General features: G+C 38.9%; 1 protein-coding gene across 1 annotated transcript; it reads left to right on the forward strand.

Moving 5' to 3' along the window:
* The first annotated feature begins 2801 nt into the window (after window positions 1-2801).
* Window positions 2802-20740, forward strand: elnb (elastin b). Its single transcript, XM_079487140.1, has 53 exons — window positions 2802-2938; window positions 4438-4617; window positions 4881-4982; window positions 5133-5159; window positions 5320-5472; window positions 5594-5620; window positions 5949-6035; window positions 6135-6230; window positions 6333-6359; window positions 6474-6644; window positions 6753-6779; window positions 7018-7257; window positions 7340-7432; window positions 7524-7571; window positions 7659-7709; window positions 7789-7821; window positions 7906-7980; window positions 8163-8204; window positions 8319-8519; window positions 8651-8677; window positions 8793-8966; window positions 9069-9098; window positions 9563-9826; window positions 9910-9942; window positions 10062-10235; window positions 11476-11505; window positions 11597-11881; window positions 11980-12012; window positions 12093-12278; window positions 12384-12416; window positions 12695-12772; window positions 13263-13310; window positions 13411-13440; window positions 13532-13615; window positions 13690-13731; window positions 13806-13895; window positions 13986-14030; window positions 14418-14441; window positions 15462-15527; window positions 16102-16122; window positions 16681-16731; window positions 16822-16941; window positions 17053-17259; window positions 17383-17433; window positions 17515-17562; window positions 17696-17800; window positions 18147-18215; window positions 18416-18463; window positions 18616-18657; window positions 18779-18844; window positions 18967-19023; window positions 19171-19227; window positions 19625-20740. Exons 1-53 carry the CDS (start codon window positions 2863-2865, stop codon window positions 19669-19671), a joined length of 4521 nt encoding a protein of 1506 aa, XP_079343266.1. The 5' UTR covers window positions 2802-2862; the 3' UTR covers window positions 19672-20740.
* Window positions 20741-20830: the final 90 nt, after the last annotated feature.

Here is a 20830-nt window from a genome sequence, read left to right on the forward strand (position 1 = left end):
TAGTTTTTTTTAAATATTCAGGGCCACCATCGTTTTGTAGGCCGCCCGGGGCCTGAAACACAACATCAATACTCTGAGTCAGAATCGATCATGAAACAGACCTGCGCAAGAGACACAGACTGAGAAACATCAGCACCAGTGCCAGCATATCTGAAGTGCCCCTGGAACACTATTCTGATACCCTTCCTCCCCCTCGAGCCGAGGCAGTTTTCCTCATCCGCACTACTAAGCGAGACACTGGAGAGTTGAATCATGTACTGTGCCGGCCCTTATATAGACAGCAGACGTTAGGTAAACCCAAGGTAGACATTAGGTAAACTGAAAACGGGCACTTTTCAGTCAGCAGCTGCGATACGCCTCTCAGCACTTGCACACAGATCGGTTGGGCACGCGCCCGCTGCGAGATTGTGTGCAGAACTGTTTTATATGGACGTGGAGGTGGGTCAGATTAAAACCTACATTCATAGGCAGACTGTAATGCTGAAAACACAGGCAGTGGAAACAATTGTATGATTCTTTGCAGATAACGTTTGATTTTCAGTTCTAAGTTCCTCTTTTTAAACAAATCAGACGGCGAGTCTGCACGTATTCTTATTAGGTCACAGTTTATCGATAGACAAAGCTTTTCTGATTTCCCCAGGGTTTCTTGTGCAGTTCTTCAAACTTCGGAGAGACATTTATCTCTTCATTTTGTCTCTGGTTCTTTTTATTCCACATGTTGCATCACATAGCTATGTTCTTTCATCAAATGCAAAACATTTCACCCACGTTTCAACAAAACTTTATAAAATGGTCCGTTCTGGTCCTTTATTCTGATCGGCTGAGCGCACCATATAGCCTAAATATAGTTTTATTTACTTTATTTTATGAAACCTTGCTACGCATAGGGAAAAACTGTTTTGTAAAAGCAATAAGCCATGAGAAGCAGTGGGTTACAGTGCATTTTATAACAGCTACAGGGTTTTAGGCAGTTTGCGAACCCTCTTATAAAATGCACTGTTACCCACTGCTTCTTGGGGCTTAATGCTTTTATAACGGGATTGTAATGCAAAGCGAATACTCTTTTCCACTGTAATTCCAACCTCCTCTCAAGAAACTCTTGTGGCTAAATCAGCCCACAACCTCTGAATTAAACATGCAACTGGGTCTACAGATAGCAGGCTTGCGGGTTATGTAGGTTTTGCAACATGGTAGCTGATTTGTGCTGGTCATGTGCTGGTTTAACCAACCATCGCAAACCAGCTACCATGCTTCAAAACCTACCTAACCAGCACATGCTGGGGTTTTTTCAACAGGGCCATAAGAGATAAATCAAAGGATTCAAACCTTAAACATGTTCTTGCCGTGTACAAGTGCTTGAAGGTGCCCTTGGAATATTTAATTTGACATTTTTCAAGAAAAGATAAGATATAACATTCCTTCTTACCAAGTATTTAAAACACCGCCCTTTCTAATCCCCAGTACACACATACTTTTTAAACACACGCTGGTGTACACAGTTTTGCATTCAATTCAAGAAAGCGTCTATCAGTAGAAGAATGACCTAATGTTCTTCCTTGCCAATAGCCTGAAACCCAACTAGTGTAACACAGACTTTCTGGCAAAACTCCTGCAGACCAAACAAGGAGTGCTAGACAATCTAAAACTTTGCAATGGGTGGGGGTCCATGAGACCGTTCCAGAAAACCCCCTTGGATTCCTTGCAAAGTTTTGATGCAAACTGCCAGAATATACGTATATACAAGTATCCAACAGTCAGTTGCAAGAGATTTTTATAACCACCCATGAGTGTAAGTGACCAGTCATGAGGGTGAGATGTTTGGGAAGGATGCTCTTGCGTGACAGCTTTTTCGGTGAACGAGGAAACGTTTAAGCTGATAAATGACATTCAATCGGTTAATTAGTGTACTCTGTGACAAATGACTCCATATCTTCTGGGCGTCATTCGGCCTTTAAGACAGGTTTTGAAGTTCATTGCGATTTATTAGTCCCTCTTCAGTAGAGAAATACACATCATTACAAAGTCTATTTACGTATTGGACCTGCTTGAAAGCCTCCATTATCTCACAGGGCACATTGAGCTGTAAGGACGTGTTATTAATTCAAAAGTCCATTCTTCAGGATTTCTAAGGTAACACCCAAGTTGAGACTCGAGATATGGTTTGGGCTGCAGAGTTTATTGAAATCTGTGTTGTCAACCTTCAATAATGTGTTCCAATACACACCCATTCCATGTTTCTCCATCACTCACATGATTTCATGTGTTCCTCAAGGACTCGTAACTGGAGCCGGGCCAAGAATATTTAAACCTCTGACGTGAGATTATATTTCTCCATGAATGAGTGAATGATGGTTCTGCTCCCTAAATGTTCCTTACCCAGAACAGAATATATCGCACAAAAAAAAAACGAATCTGGTGTGATTTGTTTCTGCTTTTGATTGGAGAAAGAAGTGCTGTTGGAATCCAAAGAATATCTGGCAGGCAACACTTCTCTTGGTGAGGTAGAATGTTTCAACTTTTTTTATCCCATTCCCCTCTCTCTTTCTCTTTCCCTGAATATCTTTCTCTGTTTTGTGGCCAATGCTTTGGCTCGTGTTGGCAGAAGTGACCCAAATAAACGCACCAGTCGTTTGGAGGGGGGCTAGGGGTGGGACTTGAAAAAACACGATTGTACAAGACTCAAGTGTGTTGGTTTCCCTAATTACGTAGTGTTTCTTCTTTTTTTTTAAATACCTCATACTGACCCCCCTACACCAACCCACCCACCCCTATCCTCCTTGTTCAAGACACGGGTGTGCAGTGATTTGGTTTTGGGGGATAAAACCCTCGGTTTAGGAGTGGAGAGGGATATTACAGAGCAGGATGGTTTGGAGAAAGGTACCTCTGCTCCTGCACGGATTTCTACTGCTGGTGGTGTGTAGACCCTCCCTTCAAGGAGGTAAGGTGTCTCCAGAATTCTCGTTTAGGGGGTTTTCTATCTTATTGCATTACAGGTGTACTGCAGCCATGGAAACAACCGCATCCCTCACTCACACTGTTGACAGTCCATGACTACAGTCAGATTGTCTTGTGTTGACTGTGTTCTTCATGCATTAGCCATGCATGCATTCGTTTTATATATCGAAAGTATAGTAACCATGTTTTTTTATCCATTGACTACCTTGTGGATAACCATGGTTTACTGCAAAAAAAACAAAGGTGAAACAATAGTTACTTGTAGCACATGTAGTAGTCATGGCTACTTTCATAAGGATTGTAGTAGAAAAAGCAAGGAACTTATATTAAAACTTCTCAGGGATTGCTGATGTATTGTTGCAGAATAGGTTTATTTTATGTTCAATTGGTATGTCTGAGATCCAGTTCCTGCTAGGTTTTCAAAACATAACTATTTTTGTGGAGGAGAGGCAATATTTCTGGCTGAAAATTGAGGAAAAGTTACAAACAAAACATTAGGTATCAAGATTGGAATTCAAATGTTTTGGCATTAGGGATTTGACTCTGTGTCCTATCATAGCCACAGTACTAACATCTACAATCAAAATACAGTATCTATCCCATATAAGGGACATTTTATGTATAACTCTATAACATATCATTATTAAGAGGAGTACATTAAAACACATGATTTATAGTTAATGCAAATATAATTGTTAAAACGTTTCCAACTTGACATGTTTATGGAAAATAAAGGATCTCAAACAACTTTCTAGCCCAGATCATTACATCATACTCTAACAACCTTAATGCTTTTGCCAATGGGTTTGTGGAAGAGAACAGTTTTGTTTTCTAGTTCAAAGCTCTTGGACAAGGTTAAAGGATGTTGCTCCCCATATGATTCACATCTATTCTCTGTTCCCCAATCCCTTAAAATCTTAACCAGTCCTGTGATTCAGGCAAGAGAACACAATGTCTTTTGGGACTGCATTCAGTGCTGTTCAGGGCTTTAGATGAAAGACTAGATGTGGAGATTTGTTATAAGCCCCTGGGTATGTGGCATCAGTACTAACTGAGAGAAGAAAATGGTCTTCATAAGCTGGTAATGTGTTACAGGAGTGAGGTCCTAATATGCATTGTCAGACATAACTATTTAATTAAAATGATGGAATCGCGGCACAAAACTAAATTAAAGTCATGTTCACAGTATTTCTTCAGATTTGGTCATTTCTACAGTTTGCATGTATGTATGTTTCTCGAATGATGACTCATTATTATTAAAACGTTATCCTGTTTTACAAAACACCTATTGTATTCTCTTAATTCTCTTCATAGTTTAGCATACTCTGCTGCTTATTCATTTTATGCTTTTCTTATTAGTTTGGACAAGGTCAGGCACAGATATCATCACAACTAAATGGTTCCTTATGTTCTCCTCTAGCATCATGAATTGCACTGAACTCATTAATACAAGGATTTATTAATGTGCTCTTTTTCTCTTAGGAATCTACATACCAGCTGGTGGAGGGGCCGGAACTGGAGCTGGATTAGGGACTGGTGTTGGGACTGGAGGATTTGGGCCAGGATTAGTCCCCGGAGGAGCTGGAACTGAATTAGGTGTAGGAACTGGTCCTGGTGGAACTCTCGGTACAGGGCTGGGAACTGGAATCAGACCTGGAGCTGGTGGGTATTTACACTGTTATTTAGATGTACTAGTATTTTAGAGGCAACAAATATCCTGAAATGTTATGCCAGTACTTTACTTATCTTGTCTGTGATGCTTTAAAAAGGCTCTTTTCAAAGGTTGTTGGAATTACAGGTTTCAAACCATAAGTATTATTCCTGCATAGCTAGTTGTTTACCAGTATCTTTACTTAAAATGGAAGTTACCATTATGCCTTCTTTGCGGGTACTGAACCTTTATGTTTACTCTAATTTTTTAATAGGTTATGGAGGTGGTGGTGTAGTTCCTGGAGGACAGGTTGTTGGAGGTCTTGTCCCAGGCGGAGTTGGTCCTGGTGGTTATGGTACTGGAGGACTTGGTGCTGGTGAGTCTTTCTTTCTTTTTTATTCCACTTTAAATCTGTCTTGCAGTATTTAGATATTGTTTTAAAATAAAAATATTGATTGATTAAGTAATATTCACTAAAGAGGACAAAAAGTACTACTATACTAACATATATGACCTTCTTCCACAGGGCAATTTGTCAAGCCACCTAAAACAGGTATGTGGTTACAGCATGCTACATTTCTAGATTCATATTATTAATAAAGATTGTCAAAGGTAATATGTTGGCCAATACAGATTATGGTATTGTTATTGTATTTATTGGCAATTGCCAATAAATTGATATCAGGTATGAAGATAGTTTTGCCATATTACAGGAGGATATGGAGGTCTAGCTGGAACTGGACCAGGTGCTGGTCTTGGAGGAGTTGGTCCTGGAGGAATAGGACCAGGAGGCATTAGACCTGGTGGCATAGGACCAGGAGGCATTGGACCTGGTGCTGGTTTTGGAACTACAGGCCTTGGAGCAGGTAATGATTTTTAATTAATTTAGCATCCTCAGTGCAAACCATGGTCAAAATTTTTTTTCTTAATCCACATGACAATTCAAAGTATTTTTGAAAAACAAACGTTTCATGTATTTGTCTGTAGGTGTTGGTGGCAAACCTCCTAAACCAGGTGAGCTGAAAGCAACAAAAGTATTCCCATATATTTGCAATTTGTAGAGTGACCAACCAATCTGATCTCGTAGGAATTCTTAACTTTTTCAAGGTTGCTACTTTGTATGAATTTGTATAATGTGACTCATACAAAAACATACAATTATTAGAAAAAAAGCAATATTGAAGCCTCTCCCCTAAACCTAATCTCACTGACGCAAAAACAAATCATACTTATAGCTAAAGTTATAAATTCTTGTGAGATTGTGTTGGACTAACTGCATGTATTAAGCAAATGACACGTTCGCTGTTATTACAGTTAACAACAGTCTTGGTTTTACAAACAGGATATGGAGGTCAAGGTATTCCCATCACTGGAGGTCTTGGTGGCCTTGGACTCAGACCTGGGGGTACTGGCATCGGAGGCTTACCCTGTGGGTTTAATTTGGAAGACTTATTAATATTATGAGTATTTAGCATTATCATTATTATATTATAAACAAAAACTCATTCATAAGTTGTTTCTTTGCTAGGGTATGGTGGTGCAGGTCTAGGTACTGGTTTGGGTGCTGGAAATCGTGTTGGAGGGGTTAGTCCTGGTGGAATCGGTCTTGGAGGAGCAGGAACAGGTGAGAATTAAATTAAATAATAAATATCTGTCTTTTGATTGTGATAAAGTTATCTTAAATACATAAGATTTTGCTTAATTCAGTTATTGTTCCTGTTTTTAGGTGTGGGTGGAAAGCCCTACAAAATAGGTAAGTAATCAGCTGGAATGTTTTAACCTTAGAGATTTAAAATTAAGTTAACATTTTGGTAGCTTTATTATATTAAAATGTTATTTTATTTAAACAATTTTCTTGACTATGGAGGTATTGGTGGCTATGGCCCAGGAGGGGTTGGACCTGGTGGTGCTGGACCTGGTGGTGCTGGACCAGGTGGTTTTGGACCTGGTGGTGTTGGACCAGGTGGTTTTGGACCAGGTGGTTTTGGACCTGGTGGCATTGTACCAGGTGGTGTTGGACCTGGTGGCTTCGGAACTGGTAAAATCTCTTTTTGTATATAGTAAATTTCCCTACACTTCTTTTTCTTTTAGTATTTATTTGCTTACCTGTGTTTATATTGACATACATAATTGTACTCTGTCACAGGAGCAGGCAGAAAACCTGGAAAACCTGGTAGGACTTACAGTGGACACACTGATCACCATCACCATTATTCAGAATTATAGTCAGCTTCATAAAAATGTTACTATTAAAAATTGCATAACAATGTTAAAATAACAATGTACATTATCTTCTGCAGAAGACAAAGATTTTGAGAAACACAATTTTAGAGAAACTTGATAGAACTTGAGAAGCATATTGGCATGCAGATGTTGTCAAACTGTATTTATCCTCAATTGTCAAAATGTAGGTTATGGTGGGCCTGGGGGATTTGGAGGCCCAGCATTTGGTGGGACTGGATTTGGCCCAGGTAGTACAGGAGTTGGGACCGGTGGTGTAGGAATTGGTCCAGGTGGGGCTGGATTTGGCCCAGGTGGTGCAGGAGTTGGGCCCGGTGGTGCAGGAGTTGGTCCAGGTGGGGCTGGATTTGGACCCGGTGGAACTGGAACTGGGCTTGGAGGAGCAGGAGCAGGAGTTGGACCTGGTGGAGGTGAGTTTTGAATGGCATAATTAAATATTCTGAAATATTACTATCAAAAGCTTGTAACAGTTTAATCCTTTATTGATCCTAGCACAATTTCTCCCTCAAACTGGATTACCAGGAGCTGGAACTGGGACAGGTACTGGGATCAAAGTTGGAAAACCTGGGAAAGCACCAGTGCCAGGTAACTAGTGTGGAGACTTTGTTTGAACAGCTTTAACAAATCTTTGATGTGAGTGTTGATTCTGTATTCTCTCTTGCTATAACTCAACAAGGCATTGGAATTCCTGGTCTCTACCAAGGGGGTATTGTTCCTGGACAAGGTGGGTGAATATTTCATTGTGCCTGCATGTTTCTATGTGTTCTACAATTATGTATAAAGATTAACAATATTTTTGGTTTTTAATAAGGTTTTGGTGGTAGAGGTGTTCTGCCAGGTGTAGCAACTGGATCTCAAACTGGTGAGCTTATTTTAATCACTGGTCAATTTACTTATTTATTCAGCAATTAAAAATTCTCTTTTCATTTTTCATTTTACAGGTCAGTTTGGTCAAGATGCACTTGGAGCCAGTGGTAATTGACAAAAACAGTTATTTAGATAAGTATGAAATCTAAGTAATTATATCAGAATAAGCTAATTCATCTTTTGTCACGAAGGAGGCCGTGGTGGCTTTGGTCAGCAATTACCAGGCATATTCCAGGGATATCCACTCATCTCTCCAAAGTCTGCAGGTATCAATGGACAATACATCCATTTACCCCATAGTTATTTAAATTCTTCAACCAAATTACTATCTATACTCATCATACATTATATCTGGTACAGATATTAAACTGGTTTAGATACAAATTTTTATAAAACAGATTTATATTTCATAAGGTATGTAATTTTCCTATTTCTTTGTTTATTCAAGGTAAAACTGCTGCAAAGTCTCAGGCTAAAGCTGCCAAGTATGGTAAGCCATGTCAAATAAGACTGTTTGAGTACAATAATAATAGTGTATTTTAAAGAAAAATGTTTAGACAATGTAATATTGTCTTTTTATGTGCTGGTGTTGTGCCTGGACTAGGTGGAGGACTTGGAATAGGTGGCGTACCTGGTGCAGGTGGGGTGCCTGGATTAGGCGGTGTACCGGGAGTAGGAACTGTACCAGGAGCAGGAGGTGTACCCGGAGTGGGCGGTGTACCCGGAGTAGGAGGTGTACCTGGAGTGGGTGGTGTACCTGGTGCCGGCACTGGAGTCTATCCTGGAGCTGGTGGTACCTATCCTGGTGATTAATTCTTGATTAGCACAAATTACAAATTTAGAATAGAAAGATATCTGGATTATTGAAAATCAAAGAAGCTCTTTGTGTAAAACCTTCCTAAAGTTATCTAATATCAGATGAAACTCTTTCACCAGGAGCTGCCGCAAAAGCTCGGAAATATGGTAAGAAAACTTCAAGACGCAGGTTATATACAATAACACAGCTGAATCTCAACAATCTCAGCAAATACAAAAACAGAAGATCTTATTTCAAATTTTTTGATTGCTTATTTTTCAGCTTCAGGGATAGGGACTGGTGGACTTCCTATTTCTGGTTTGGGAGTAGGTGGTGTTGGTGCTGGAGGACTTCCTGGTTCTGGTTTGGGAGTGGGTGGTCTTGGTGCTGGAGGACTTCCTGGTTCTGGTTTAGGAGCTGGTGGTCTTGGAGCTGGACCTGGAGTTAGTCCTGATGGTAGATAGCTTGACACTTGAAATACGAATATTAGATGCGTTTTTAGTGAAAGTTAATGAATATTGACAACGTAGTAATTGCCACAATTGTTTTGTGTTTCAGCATATGCTGCAGCCAAAGCAAGGAAATATGGTAAAACACCATACATACCACATTTTCAATTAGCTACAAAAGTACAAAAAGAAACATGAACACATCCTGTTTAAAAACTTGTTTTGGCATAAACCTAGAAACCTTAGTAAAGATTTTTTCTTTACACAAGTAATATTAACCAAACCTAACCAAATGCAACGCAGCTACACCAATAAAAGGTATATTTTCAGATATTTTGTCCTAAGCAGACACGGTAGCGATACGCAACAAGACACGGGTTTCTATTTTTAGAAATGGTTTTGGCGCGAGAGGGTGAACAGAGCTCTGTTTTGTGATGATTTTTGCGTCCCACCTCTTTTCACATTCAGTGTGGACAAAAATATTGCTTATCGCAGGAACCTTATCAGGTAGCATTTGGTTAGGACGCAGTGTTACAACAATGGGTTTTCATATTATTTTGTTCAATCCCTGCACCTACATTGAGATTTTATTATTCTTTGTAGCTCAGCTTGGAAGACCTTGGGGGACTTTAGGTACTGGAGCCCTACCAGGTGGTGGTCTTGGAACTGGGGCACTACCTGGTGGAGGACTTGGGACTGGTGTACTACCTGGTGGTGGACTTGGGACTGGTGTACTGCCTGGTGGTGGACTTGGGACTGGTGTACTACCTGGTGGAGGACTTGGGACTGGTGTACTGCCTGGTGGTGGACTTGGGACTGGTGTACTGCCTGGTGGAGGAGCTGGAGGACTTCCTGGTGCTGGAACAGGTATCAAAGGATACAATCATTCTGTACTTTATCAATTCAATTGTTTTGGGGGTTTACATTTTTAATACTCTGATGCTCTGCAGGCTACGGAGCAGATGCAAAAGCCCGTAAATATGGTAGGGGCAAGAGTTTGCCTTTTATTTAAAACTTCAATGTGCAGTACAGCTCTGTCAAGGAAATTCACTATTCTGTTGACAGTACTTATGACCTAAATTTCTGCTTTGACTTTTTTTAGCCCTACTCAGAGGTGCCGGTGCAAGTGTAAACCCAGGACCTGGATTTGCTCCAGCTGTTGGTGGACTACCAGGTGCTGGTTTGGGACCAGGGGGGACAGGTGCAGGACAAGGAGCAATTCCAGGTGTTGGCTATGGACCAGGAGTTGTTCCTGGAAGTGGTTTGGGACCTGGAGGTACATTAGTATTATCTCCAAATTAAAATGCAACTTAATGGGGAGGTCACCTGGTGTTACGTTCCTCCCAGTCTAGGTTAGGAGAAAACGTCATTAAGAACTAAAAAAAAAAAAAAAAACTGTCTCCTAGAATTACACCAGAGATAACAGAAATGTGTTACACAAATGTATTTATGTAACACCATTTGGGAAGTTATCAGACTTCAGGAGTGGGAGAACAAGCCCAAATAAAATACATTAAACAAAGAGCCTCAAACTATAGGGCCAAATTCTAATCTTACCTTATTGAAAATCAAAGGAAATAAACAACAAAGAACATCTTCCTGACTCCCTCTCTACTTTAAACAGGAGAAAATAATTCAGTAAATAAACAAAAGGGCACCCACTCCCTAGACTTCCCAGTTTAGGTATTTGTACAAAATTTACAGGGGAACGGAAGACAGAGGTTCAGTTTTAAAAATTAGATTCAATCTCAATATAGCAATGTTTACGAAAATAACAACACAGCAATAAAAAAAAAACACAACTTGACAGTTAGCTAGGTCAGTCACCACTGAGCAATCATAAAGCATAGACTTAATCAAAATATACAACCAGTAGTAAGCAGCCACAACAACAAAGAAGAAACAACACACTGCTGCCCTTCTCTCTCGAGATCCGTCAGGCTTTAAAGCTTTTATTGAGAAGGCGACCAACGCAAGAGGAGCTGTTTTCAATCAAGGAGATCACCTTCAGCTGGTTCTGCACACAAAAAAAAACATGGAAAGCAAAACCCACCACTACTGCCACCTAGTGGTCGGAAACACAGCATAGACAAAGAAAATAATAATATAAAAATAAAATTACACCGTAGGACGTAACACCTGGACAGGGATTATTTTAAAATAGGAATAGGTCTGAGAAAATGTAAATAGTTTTTACAAAAATTCCTTAATCGTGTGCATTTTGAGAGAACACAATTGCACGAGCCGCACTGCTTTCTCATGTTGTGCGCGTGGAATATTTTGGAATATTTTCATCTCGATGTGGCACCGATGCGCCTATAAAAACGGGGGCGTCGCGACAGCATGTCTATATTTACAATAAGGAACTTGTGCGCGCAAAAGACGATGTGAATCGGCCCTTAAAAAAATCTTAGCTGAAAGATTGAAAAGTGTCACAATAAACAAAAATTAAACAGCTTAAAGCAATGCAGTATCATTGCACTAATGTCTAAATATGTCTACTTTTGAAATTCCAGGATATGCTGGGGCCAAAGCTCGCAAATATGGTAGGGAAAGGTTAAATATTCCATAATTCGAGGTTTTGAAACCATTTAAAAAAATACACCAAATTATATCCAAACATTTTGATCCAAAAAGGAGTTCCTGTGGGAGCTGGTGGAACAGGGTTAGGAGCAGTACCAGGTGTTGGTGGAGCTGTTTCTGGAGGAGTACCAATTGGTGGTTATGGACAAGGAGGGGTGCCTGTTGGTGGTTATGGACAAGGAGGGGTGCCTGTTGGTGGTTATGGACAAGGAGGGGTGCCTGTTGGTGGTTATGGACAAGGAGGGGTGCCTGTTGGTGGTTATGGACAAGGAGGGGTTCCTGTTGGTGGTTATGGACCAGGAGGTGTACCTGCTGGAGGATACAGACCTGGCTCTGGAGGTATGCTGACAACCACTGCATTATATATCCAATTTAAGGATTGTGTGTTGTTTTCTCCTGCTTAGAAATTGAATTTTTTTATCACACTTTGAATGCAGCATATCCAGGTGGACCCAAGGCCTTAAAATATGGTAGGCTATTATAAATCAATATACAGTAATTCAGCACACTTCTTCAACGAGTTGATCAATTATTTTAAACCAATGTTTAGGTCCAGGTGGGAGTGGAGGAGTTCCCGGAGTTGGAACAGGCGTAGGGCCAGCTGGTGGTTATGGTACTGGTACTGCAGGAGTTCCTGGAGCTGGATTTGGGGTTGGAACAGGATTGCCCGGTGGTGGTGTTGCTGGAACAGGAGGCATAGGAGGGCTTGTGCCTGGCTATGGAACAGGCATTGGAGGTAATTTAAAGATGTTGTAGTTTACGCAGGCATAGGAGGAAGTGTTCTATTCATGGTTTACTGATCTTTAATTTCAATTTGTTTATTACATATATTGCCTTAAAGGATATGGACCTGGATCAAAAGCAGCTAAATATGGCATGTGAAAATACACTACAGTGCATACAGTACATTTACAAACAGCTACAATTATTTTGCACAGTTCAACAGTGGTTTACGATTTGTTATATATATATCAATAACATAAACAAACATGTTATATTTTAAACTGCATCATTGTAAAGGTAAATGTACATATTAAGCATATATTTTACATATTTAATAATAGTTATTACCAAGTGATATTTAAAAATAATACTTTTTGACTCGGTCGACTATAAAAGGTTTAGTTTTTTAACACATACATATTTTGACAGGTTTACCTGGTTCTGGAGGAGTGTTAGGAGCAGGAGGCGTGCCGGGAGCTGGAACAGGAGTGGCAGCAGGCCCAGGAGGTTTGTTAACAGAAAAGTTCACCAAAAAATGAAAATTGTGTCATAATTTACTCACCCTCATTACTTCCTTTTTATCAACTGAAGTCAATCAGAGTTATAATATCGGCTCTTCCTAATGTTCTAATGCACAGGGAAACTGATTTTGAAGTTTCACACGTGATGTAGACACACAAAGTTCATGCGAGAATATACACATGCAGAAGCAAAAAGACAGGAAGAGCCTTCATATTATGTATTATAACTCCAGTAGAGTTTAACTGAATAAAGAAAGACATGGACACCCGGGATGGCATGAGGATGAGCAAATTACAAGATCGTTTTCATTTTTAGTGAACTATTCCTTTAAGCCTTCAAAGCAAATTAAACATTCAGTTGTTTTTTCTATATTAAGATCCCCACATTTAAATGTAAACATTTTGCAGACCAAGCTCGAGTCCTAACTTCAACATTAACTTTTTGAAATGCTAATTAAACAACTTCTTTAATTCAGTTCTGCCTGGAGGGATCGGGACCGGTACTGGATATGGGGGTTACGGAGGTAAAGATTTAACATTCCTTTAAAATATGCACACAGTCATGCACTAATAACTAAACTGTTTGGTTCTGAACCTGCTGTTTTCTAATATTTTAATCTGAAGGTTATGGGGGTGCAAAACCACCTAAATATGGTAAACAACTTACTGCTGATATTTCAAAGACTGTAATAAAGTGCGTACATGCAAACATGTAGATTTAATCTCATGTATCTGTATCAAACAGGACAACCTGTTGGTGGGACTGGAAATGTGTTAGGTGGTTTAGTACCTGGAACTGGTGTAGGTGGTGCCACAGGAGTTGGACCTGGTAGGTGGTTACTGGAGAAACGAGACTAAAGAGATTTGAATTGCATGCAGAACTAATTACTATTTCTACATTAGGTGGGGCTGGAGGTATAGCTGGTACCAAGGCAGACAAATATGGTGAGTGTTCGTTCTTTATCCAATGAGGTATCTCTCGAATGGTTTTACAATTCTGTTTCTCATTTTAAAACCAGTGGTGCCAGGTAGTGCCCTTGGAGGAACAGCTATTCCAGGCAGTACAGTCTCTACCGGCGCAGATCGCCTTAAACCTGGAGTTGATGGAGGTAAGGAAGTTAATTTTTGAAAATGACCTGAATATGCTTGGGTGTACTATCCATAATAGTTTCATAACACTGAGTCTTACTTGGCACTAGTGATTGGCATCCCTGATGGAACAAGTGGTGTTGGAGAACATCAAGGTGAGTTACTTTTTTTGATCAAGACTTATAGGTCCGGTTTCACAGATAAGGCTTAAGGCTAGTCCCGGACTAAAATGAATGTGTGACCGGTCTTAACTGAAGATATCTTGCCCAGAAATATCTTAAGATATATCAGTGCCATTGTTTCGTCTCGAGATGCACACCAGTAATGTATTCTTCTTTTATAAAAACGACATAAAGGTCTCAAGCCATAGAGTATCAATTCAATATATAACAGATATAAGCATTCACATTTAATTTTCCAGTAGAAACTATGTGAATTGAGTAATATATTATTTAGGCTACTTCCTTACTATTTGAGATATGATATTGTCTATTAGCCAAATGTTACAGCATTCAAATTGCAATGTGTTGTTTAATCTGCAGGTGGAACTAAAGCTCCCAAGACTGGTAAGAAAATGTCACTTCTCTTTGGTCCATTCTACACATGTGGTTAAAAATGGAGAAACATTTTATGGGTAATCTATGCATGGAAAATGCCAAAATGCATGGGTTGAAAATGCTAATCTGGATTTTGGATTACAAACCGAACATCTGTATTGTATCATAATCATAACCCCAAAATTAAACTTTGAAACATACACTAAGCTTTATAGAAATATTGTAGTGTAAATCTCCAGGCAATGCAAATTACTAAGCAAATTATTTTGTGGACTTAATATTTAAGTGATATTATCCCACCCTCAAAAAAAAGTGTCATTATTTGCTCACTCTCATGTAATTTCTTCTGCAAAAGAAGATATTTCGAAGAATGTGCTTAACTGGCACCCATTCACAAAACCAATGCAAGTTGTTCTGTTACCAACTTTTTCAAAATATCTTTTTTTGTGTTCTGCAGAAGAACGAAAGTCATACAGGTTGAAATGCCAAGAGTAAATGATGACAAAATGTTCATTTTTGGTTGAACTATCCCTTTAAGATAAAATAAAAGTCATTTTGACATTTTAAGAAAAAAGGTGCTTTCACCTTTCAGCTGCTAGTTTTATTTTTAATCATTTTAACTTCACAGAATCTGGAGGATCAATAGAAGGATCAGGTGGGTCTATTGGAGGTGGTCCGGGGGAGATACGCATTTAAATTAAGAACCTTCACTCCTCCTGTTCCTCACTGGTGGAATGAGCTGTTGACCTCCACCCGATCTGCTGAGACTACAGCTGAAGACGCACTCTTCTGCAAACACTTGACTGATCCATAAACAAACTATATCTCTTAAAAATTTCTTCTGCTCAAGCTTGTGTACTAATCTTGCTTGTACTTGGCATTGTACACTGTGATGTTCCTTAGTGTCCCCCAAATAAATACATCAGAATAGAGCATCAGAATATTTCACTTCCTACAGTAAACTGGATGGATCTGTATAGGGTGCTATTTAATAGTTCTGTATACTTTCTCTTTTATTTGTCTTTGAAGGTGTAACGGATGGTCTTGATGGAGTTACTGGGACAGGAATACCCATTCTAGCTGGAGGAAAACCAGGTACACGTTTTGTTTTGTTATCTATGTTTAGTCAATGTATTTACTTCACATCTGGGACTTTGTGACTTAACTTTGCATAAAATAAAACATTGCTTCAAGCCACAAAAGCTTAAAATATATTTGTGGAAATGGCAGACATTTTCTTGGAGGACCCTCTATAAATTCTCTATTTTGAATTTTAATTTGATCAGAGGAAAGACTGGATTACCCTGCACCATAATATCATCGATTTGTTTTCTATACCACTAAAAAGAATCAAACAGGAGATTACCAGGTTCTGCATTAGCCTATATTGAATTACACTTCATTGTCTACTGACAATTTTCATCTTAACTGTTGAAGCCTATGGTATTTCTCCAAGTGTGTACATATAAAATATATTAATATAAAACTGTTCACTAGAGTTAGTATGCACCTAAACATATTTTTCTATAACATAACGTCGGCAATGGCTGAGGCATCAATTTCCAAAAAGGAAAGAACTCTTGAGATTGCTTATTAGTTTTGAAAAGAGAGGTACGTTGTGTGAACGTAATCACAAAATGATTAACCAAATACTTAATTTACGTTTTAGATGTGACTGGATCTGCTCAAGGTGTGTATTATCTATGATTTATCCACTACTATTGCTGCCGGTGAGTCGTTTATTAATATAGTTTAATATAGGAGGATAGTAACACAGTCTTGCAGGTGGAACGGGAGTACCATAACCAGAGAGTAAGATTTGGTCTTATAACCTAACAAAGATTAAACAAATTGGAGCAGGAGCTGTTTATTTTCACTGTGAAACAGCAGATGTTAATGTTACAGCAGCGACCTCTAGCGGTGCATGAGTCTCTCTGCATGCGAATATACAGTAGCCTACTGTTTATAACGCATTCATCCAAAGGGAGTTTAGCTTGCGCATTTAGCTTTTTATTGCATTTTGAAATATTTGGCATGCTTAATATTTATCATTAATAATACAATTCTGACATAATATTCAACTCTGATATTAAATGCATTACCATTCATGTTATGTGGTAAAGAGAATTGGGATGGTATATGCTGGACACATCAGTTATTAAAATAGATTTGGTGTATGTGCAAGCTCATAATCATTAACCAGTGTTAATGTCAATGACTACAAGTAAATCATTTTGTTTTTGCTTAGGAGTTGGTGACGGTGGGACGCTACCAGGAGCCAAACCACTTAAACCCCCAGGTTTGTATACAATAGTTTACATACACAATAGAACATATCGATTCCCTCTGTCCTGCATGGTTATGTTTTTTTAATTTATTGTTACTGTAGTTATTGGAGGTGGCGCAATTGCTGGACGTGGAGACACCCCAGGCACTATTGACGGAGGACTTGGAAGTGTAGGCACAGGTCCAGGAGGAGTCGGAGTTGGTGTAGTTAAACCTCCTAAAGGTTATATATCTTAAACATATTGACTACCTCACTTCATAAATATTGAACCTTTTAAAAAAATGATATAAAATGTTTATATTAACAGAAAAATTATTTTGATTTTGTTTATAGTTTATGGCGGTACAGTTGGAGCAGGAACTCTGGGTGTTGGAGGTGTTGGTCCAACTGGAGTTGGAGGAGCAGGTCTTCTGCCTGGAGGTGGTGGCCTGTTACCAGGAGGCGGTGGCCTTATACCAGGAGGTGCTGGCCTTATACCAGGAGGTGCTGGTCTTGTACCAGGGGGTTCCGGCACAGTTGGAGTGCAGAAACCAGGCAAAAGTAATTACAACTTTAATCCATTTTTTTATGTTTTTGGAGTTTTAAAAAGACGTGATACACTTGGTAAATACATTTAAATGTTATGAAATGTCCCCTGTGTAAGGATTTGTAAATCTGCTCTAGGTTATGGTGGAATTGGAGGTTTAGGACCTGGTGGGATCCTGCCAGGAACCGGTATATTTGTTTTCTTGTTATTTTATGCACTAGGGGAGATAACATGGTCTTGTTGACACTGTGTCCTCTAATGTTTTTCAGGCCTCAGGTTTCCAAGTGGTGCTGCAGTGGGCATCAAACCAGGAAAAAGTACCCGAAAACATTTTTACAATTTCATTTCACATTAGTCACTTAGCACATGTTTATTCAAAGCAAATGACGAACATCTCAAGCATTTCATAACCCAAGATAAATGTATTATTTGATCTTGCTTCGGTGGCAGCTTATGGAGCAGGAGGCACCCTTGGGGGTTTGGGAGGTCCAGGTGGATATGGAACAGTACCTGGTGGTTATGGTACTGGCCAAGGTGGTCTGGGAGGACTTGGAGGTAAGATCTTTTAAGTGTTGCTTTTGTGTGTAATGTGTTAGTTTTTACATCTTTAATTCGTTTTCTTTTGCTATTTGAAGTAGTTTCAGTTTTTGATGGATTTAAGCCATATGAAAGGAAGACAGGGAACAGTTTATAAAAGCACACCACTCATAGCATTTCGTCATATCCAGGTTTAGGCGCTGGAAAACCTGGAAAATCTGATTCCTGTTTTATACTATATAAAACATCATTATAATGAATTATAATGTCAAATCACATGCTATTTTCAATTAATAAACTTAGTAATTTAGCTTGACTGCTGGCAGATGCAAAAATGTGTATTGTGTTATTGTCGTTATTGTAGGGTATGGAGGTTTGGGTGGAGCTGGAACTGGGGGTGGTCTTGGAGGAGTTGGTGGGATCCCAGGCGGAGGTGCTGGAAGTCCATTAGGGACTGGATGTACATTGTTTAAGCATATAGACATCGTATTTAACAGTTATATTTTGCATTATCATATTTATATTATATACAAGAGTATGCTTTACTATAATGTGATTAGATTTCATACTTTGTGGGAATTTATTTAAATGTCTAAAGCAAAAGGTCTTCATTTTGATATGTTTTTTTTTCAGGTCTCAGGTACCCAGTTGGGGCAGGAGCAGGGAAACCTGGTAAAACAGGTACATTCATTTACGCATTTACATGTATATAATCTGTTTTAAAGTATTAACAGGCTGTTTTATTCTTCCTGTTAAGTAATCTGGTCACTTTATATCAGATGAATGGATTATGTTAGCTTACCCATGATTTTCTTCCTCTGCCCTCAATATAGGTTTTGGCACAGGTGCCTTGGGTGGTCAAGGCTATCAGCCAGGTCAGTCATTACATCATCTTTTAATTTTCTTTCAAGTTTCTCTTGAATGCTTGCATGAAGATGTTGGAAGGATCCAACCTCTGCATATACGTAGAGTCACAGTGATCTATTCATCTTACAGGCGGTGTAGTGCCAGGATATGGCACTGGTGTGGGTCCTGGTGGTGCTTATCAACAACCATATCCAGGTAATAAAGAGCAGAAATGCATTGGGTCAATTATTTTAAGTCAATTTACTAAAGTTTTGGTTGTATGTGTAAGTCGCGTTTCCCTGTGCAGGTGTGACATGTGTTTTAATTGTGTGATGTAGGATATGGTGGTGCTGGTGCAGGTGGAGCTGGAAGTGCGCCACTTACGCCTCAACAATGTAAGACTTTTACACAGTACACCAGTGAAGTGTGCTTAACCGTTTGATAAATGCCCATCCGTTATTCACAGACCACATGTTTCTTGTGGTTTTGTGTGCTGGTCTGTTCACCGCTTTTAAATGTGTGTTTTATGTTTTGTTTTTTAGCGAAAGCAGCCAAATATGCAGCACTTCAAGGTTTTCTAGGTGGGGGAGGCTACAGAGGTACGTAAGCAAATTTACACTGAAAATGCTCGATTGTTTTCAACTCATATTTGGATCAAAAGTCCAGTGGTTTGAATCATTAATGTTGGGCTAAAACAAGCCAACATAGGTTACTAGAACCCAACCAATAGTTGGGTTTGTCCGTTTTTGAAAACAACCTGGCTTTTTTGTGCTAATAAAAATATAACAACCTTTTTTTCTGGTTCATGCAGCAAAACATACATTCTTTAAATATATATTTTTATTATTTTAAAATAATTTAACGGTTATTTTAAGTGGGAAATATAAAAAATTATTAAAAAATCTAACAGTTAATTTCTCTAAAATGCACTTATATGATTTAAGTATTTATTAAACAAATTCAATTTTTTCTGTCTGTCTGTGTCTTTTCTTGCAGGAGGCGCTGGGTGTCAAGGCAAATACTGCGGAAGGAGGAGGAAGTGAGATACCAGCTGCGAGAAATGACCTCATACTAAACAAGTGGTGCTACTGCTTACTCTCAAATGCACTTTTTACAGTTAAAACAGTGCCTCATGTAATGACGGTGTGTGACAGAGAATTTCAACATCAATGATATTAACCGTATGATTATGTGTGAACTGAACTAGTGTCATGTAAACCTCTTTGCACTGTAGAAGATCTCACTGTGCATTTATTTTACAAATGTTATGTTTAATCAACTTTCTTTTTAAAAGAGCTTTTAATGATTTTAATATGATTTGCAACCCGACAGTTTAAAGTTACATTCAAGTAGACCTTAGAGGCCTATCAGTTGCTCACTTACACATACTGTAAGAAGTTGAATATCCAGACATGTGATGTCTGGAGACGTGTCGCTGCTATTTCAGGACGATCTGTGACCATGGAGGCAGCGGTGTCATAGGCTACGTGTTCGGTCCACACATAAAAACACATGTAATTCTGTCTCATGCTGTCGTAAAGCAATAAGAATCTCTTCACAACTGTTTGCGTATGACTGCATTATTACCCCAATCTTTTTAATACCCCAAGTCATTGAAATGAGTCACTTCAAGAATAGTCATTTAGAAACTTTAGAGCGAAATGTTAAATGTGCAATTGTTTAAGTTCACAGTACCTGCCAAAACAGTCTATAAGTACTGAGGGTTATAAGCTGTCTTCAAAGATACCTCAGGAACTTGAAGCGGTTTCTTTTCTAGTTTATCTGACCCATAAGACCTTGTTTTTTGTGTGTTTGTTTGTTGGTAACGCTTCTTAAATTAAGGATATCTATGCATTTATCCTTTCTAGTTCTGAGGTTTGTAAGCAATGTGTGTCGAGGATGGTGTATCTGTGTTTGTATAAGTGCAACTATTCAAATGTGACCTGAAAGTTTGAGAACGGAAATTCATAAATCTAGCAGTTTTTTGATTTATCGTTCATTTTCAGTAAGGTGCACTTTTTACAAATTCTTTGGTGAAATTCCATCCACTTCACTTTTTTTATGACTTGATTGTGCCTTTTATCTATCAAACATTTCTAGAATAAACTGTGTAAAAACAAATCGTGTTTTTTATTTCACCTACTTACTGTAACTGCGAGATGCAATAAAAACAGATGCTTGCGAGAAATAATTCTGAGACAC

This window comes from Barbatula barbatula (assembly GCF_947034865.1).
Source record: "Barbatula barbatula genome assembly, chromosome: 22".
Lineage (NCBI taxonomy): Eukaryota > Metazoa > Chordata > Actinopteri > Cypriniformes > Nemacheilidae > Barbatula > Barbatula barbatula.